The sequence below is a fragment of the Cyprinodon variegatus genome, unplaced genomic scaffold, assembly GCF_000732505.1.
Source record: "Cyprinodon variegatus isolate N-32 unplaced genomic scaffold, C_variegatus-1.0 Scaffold646, whole genome shotgun sequence".
Lineage (NCBI taxonomy): Eukaryota > Metazoa > Chordata > Actinopteri > Cyprinodontiformes > Cyprinodontidae > Cyprinodon > Cyprinodon variegatus.
In genome coordinates, this window is record NW_015151099.1 from 144703 (window position 1) to 148445 (window position 3743).

The following is a 3743-nucleotide window of genomic DNA, read 5'->3' on the forward strand; positions in this document are numbered from 1 at the left end:
CTGGTTTTAGCTCTGTCACAAAAGCAGAAACAAATTTCTGTCCTTTGGACTAAACATGGCAGAGAAGCGGTGTTCCTCTGAGTCCGTCTCTCAGCATAGAACGGCACTGCGGTCAGAATCACCTAAATACTCCTGATTAGGGAGTAAATGTGATTTCATGATGTTAAAAAGAATTTAAATACTGCCTTTTGAAAATGTCCCCTTCAAACTCACATCAATAGGTTTAATGTGTCTGCACTGGTTTAAAATGACCCAGAGAGAAACAGTTATGTTAAAAAAGAAAAAGGTTAAGGGAATTGTTAATTTAAAGAGGCTGAAAGTAAATTAGAGGTGAAACAATTAGATAAATTGATTAATGAAATAATTGATGCGGTACTCAAACTGTGAAAACGTAAACATTCTAGAAGAAAAATCTTCCTTTTATGTTCTATTAAGAAACTCTGAGATGACACTTTAACCTTTACCTGGTTTAAACTCTAAAACAAAGACTATAAACAAACCTGTTCTAGCAGAGTATCAGTTAATTAAGCAAAGACGGAGTCAACAGATTAATTAATCTGCTAATTAATCTCTGGCTGTATATATACCAAGGGGTATAAAAACCTGATGGATTAGATTGCAGAGTTTTGATTTTTTTATTTTAAAGTTTGTTTAAAATCTGCTAAAAAAATGTTTCCCCAAAGATCAAACATTTTTGAAGGATGTGAATTTAAAAAAAAAAGTATATTTTCTTTTATTGATAAAAAGAATTGACATTTGCAGCCTTAAAATGTTTGGAAACGAGAATCAAACCAGGAATCAGATTAAAACCCAGATTAAATTTCTCTCATACTGAAGTAAACTGGCTGAAATCTCCTCAAACCTTTCGGTCTGGACCGGATCCATAGAGTTTGTTTATATTTGAATGTTTCCTGCTCTTCTTACCAGGAGCTCCATCAGGGGTCTCCTCAGAGGGGACCGGATCAGTCCAGCCTGGCAGTGGATCCCGTCAGCCAGAGCTGCTGACATTAGCAGCATTTTATCCTCTGCAGATAGAAATCTGGGCTGACAGAGGAGTCTGATGTGAAACTCTGCTGCGCTCCCCTCTTCCCTCCCCCCTCATTCCTTCCTGTCTCGGCACGTCAGTTCTTGGGAAATTTTGGTGTGTGCACGTCGGATTTGTTCCCTGGCAGAAGGAATGTTTCACCCAGCAGTAGCTGAAGCTGGACGGCTGCTCCTTTGGGACACTAGCTTTTAAATTGCTTTTACAGGCAGAGCTCTGCTGCTTTACTCAGCTTTATAACCCGAGCAGGAATTCACCCCGGGCTCCTACTGACTGTTATACCCACATAGTAGAGATGTGACGTATGAGCAGAGCTACACACCAACAAAGGGAAGCATGCGAAGCTATTTTAGGTTTTATTCCTCTAACATTAGGCTATAAAACTAAGAACTTTTTTACCTTTAGACCTTATTTGTAAAGAAACAGCATCTATCATGATGTTTGATTATCCAGAGCAAACTGTTCCAACAGGCCCTCCATGAGGCCCACAGAGCAGACTCTACCTGCGTAAACACATTTCTGTGTCCTTCAGGCAGATTCTGATTTGTTGGGATGATTATTATTCCATATGAAAATCTCCCCCCTCAGGCTACGACTAACAGCAGAAACAAGAGCAGAGATTGTGCGTCTCAGCGGGGAGCGGCCTGACGTTGCTGAACCGGTTTGCAGACAACACAGATAGGTGGTTCTGTTGGGAAGGATACTTATGGAAAATGCGACATCAAAAAGATGTACTCTTTAAGAATCTGACGGGATATTCGTGGCTAATTAGCATTTAAAAGGTCGTTAAAAAAGTTTTAAAAAGTCGATTTCGGACAAAAACATAAATATTTAGGGTTTGTATCTGTTAACATGTTAAACAGTTGATTTTCCTAGAGCTGAAACAATTCATCAGATTAATCGATAATCGATTAATGGATACCTGGAGTATAGAAACTCTAAAACAACGACCCACTTAGAGCAGGAATTATATCAAAGTTGTAGAAAAAATATATATAAATATTTTGCAGTTAAGAAAAAAAAACTTTAGTCTGTCAATCTGCTCTATCCAGAACTCTTTAAGTGGAAAAGCTTTAGTTTCACCTGTTTTAATGTCTTAAAAGATCTTAATTAATGAAGCTTTGGCTATCCGCCTGTTAATCGATTAATCAGCAAAATAATCAACAGATTAATCAATTTGCAAGATAGTGGTTAATTGCAGCCCTACTTTTTTCAAACAGCAGAAAACAAATTGTGTTTATTTCAAACAGTAAAATAAACAAAATAAAAGACTTTAACAAGTTTTTAAAGTTTGCATCATATCAACAAAGATTTGACCTCGTTTCAGTGAACAAACTAAAGGACTTTTCAATAAACAGAACGAATCCTTCAACAAAATGAGCCAAAGTTCTTCTCTTAAACCAAACAGACGCTTCTTTAGTTTAATACCACATTTTATGCATTTATTTCATTTTATTTTGAAAAGTTTGGACAATAACCGGTTCTTCAGACCTCCATCTGCAGGCGAGCCAATCTATCTGATTAGCGCCATCATCAGTCGTCTGACTGATCTAACTAATCAGCTATTTTATACTTTTGAACAGCATAGTTTTAAACCACTGTGTCGCCTCATAACCAAGCAGAAAAACATCCATCAGACTCTGAGGTTTTTCTTCCTCACTCCTCCACTAATGTTTCATATCGTCTACCAGCAGCAGTAATTGCTGCATTTCTGTTCTTTGATCAAAAGCCCTTGGATTTTTGAAGTTCTTATTGTTAAAAGTTTATTTTACAGTAAAAAGCTGAATTTTCACCATTTAGCGGAGCTGAATAACTCAGGATGTTCATATTGTTTCACAGTTTTGTCTAAATAAGTGATTTAATTGCTCTAAAACGGTCTGATCTGCACTCGGTTCATCTCTTAACTGCATATTTCAGAATAAAGCAGCACCTTTGGAGACGATCACTTCCAGCACCTGGCAGCGGATCCAGGCAGCAGCGTCATGTTTAAGAGCTTTCCCAACCTGTATTTACACATCAGAGCAGAGACCTGTCCACACACGCTCTCTGTTGACAGCAGTGAGCGGCAGACCTTCACCTCTAAACATGATAGAGAAACAAGCCGCCATCAGGCTGGGCCCTCACAGGAAAACCATGAAGGAAACATAGTTTAGGATGTTCAGAAAGCTGCACAAGCTGCTGACACTTGGACCATCCTCATAAATCCTCTGAGAAAGCTGCAGCTCAGACGGCACCGAGGGCTCTGACTCAGCACTGAGCAGCAGGACAAACACGCACTGATTCACAACATGTTGTTTGTCACTGGGGTGTAAATCCAGACACCAAATCACAGAGAGGCCCTGTTCATATGCAAGGTGAACATGATCCCACTCAGAGGCAGGAGGAGTCACAGCCAGAACAAACCTGCAGGATCGCATCAAAACAAAAACACTGAGAGGCACTTCAGGAAGTACGGCTAGAACTGCTAGGAGAAGAACCTGCTGGCCTGATGTCACTCTGAGTGTCATTCAGACATGAGTCAGCGTCAGAGAGCTTCCCTTCATCCCATCAATGTACAGTTATGTTCACCGCAGTGGGGGGATTTACCATTAGGCAATACTAGGCAGTAGCCTAGGGCCCCAAGTTCCTGGGGCCCCAAAAAACTCTGTTTCCATGTATGGTTAATACAACTATTCCTTATTTCTGCACATTAATTATGTTT

At 39.6% G+C, this 3743-nt stretch overlaps 1 protein-coding gene across 4 annotated transcripts in view; it reads right to left on the reverse strand.

Annotated features, from left to right (window-relative positions):
• bcar1 (breast cancer anti-estrogen resistance 1) overlaps positions 1 to 3743 on the reverse strand; it is an 88304-nt gene that overhangs the window by 35602 nt on the left and 48959 nt on the right. The window contains exon 1 of one of the 4 annotated variants that reach the window (XM_015393528.1): positions 925 to 1018. The exons of the other annotated variants lie outside the window; for them this stretch is intronic. Coding sequence (XP_015249014.1) covers positions 925 to 1017 — 93 coding nt within the window. The 5' untranslated portion in view covers position 1018. Of the gene's footprint in view, positions 1 to 924; positions 1019 to 3743 lie in introns of those variants that run through there. 4 annotated transcript variants of the gene reach the window in all.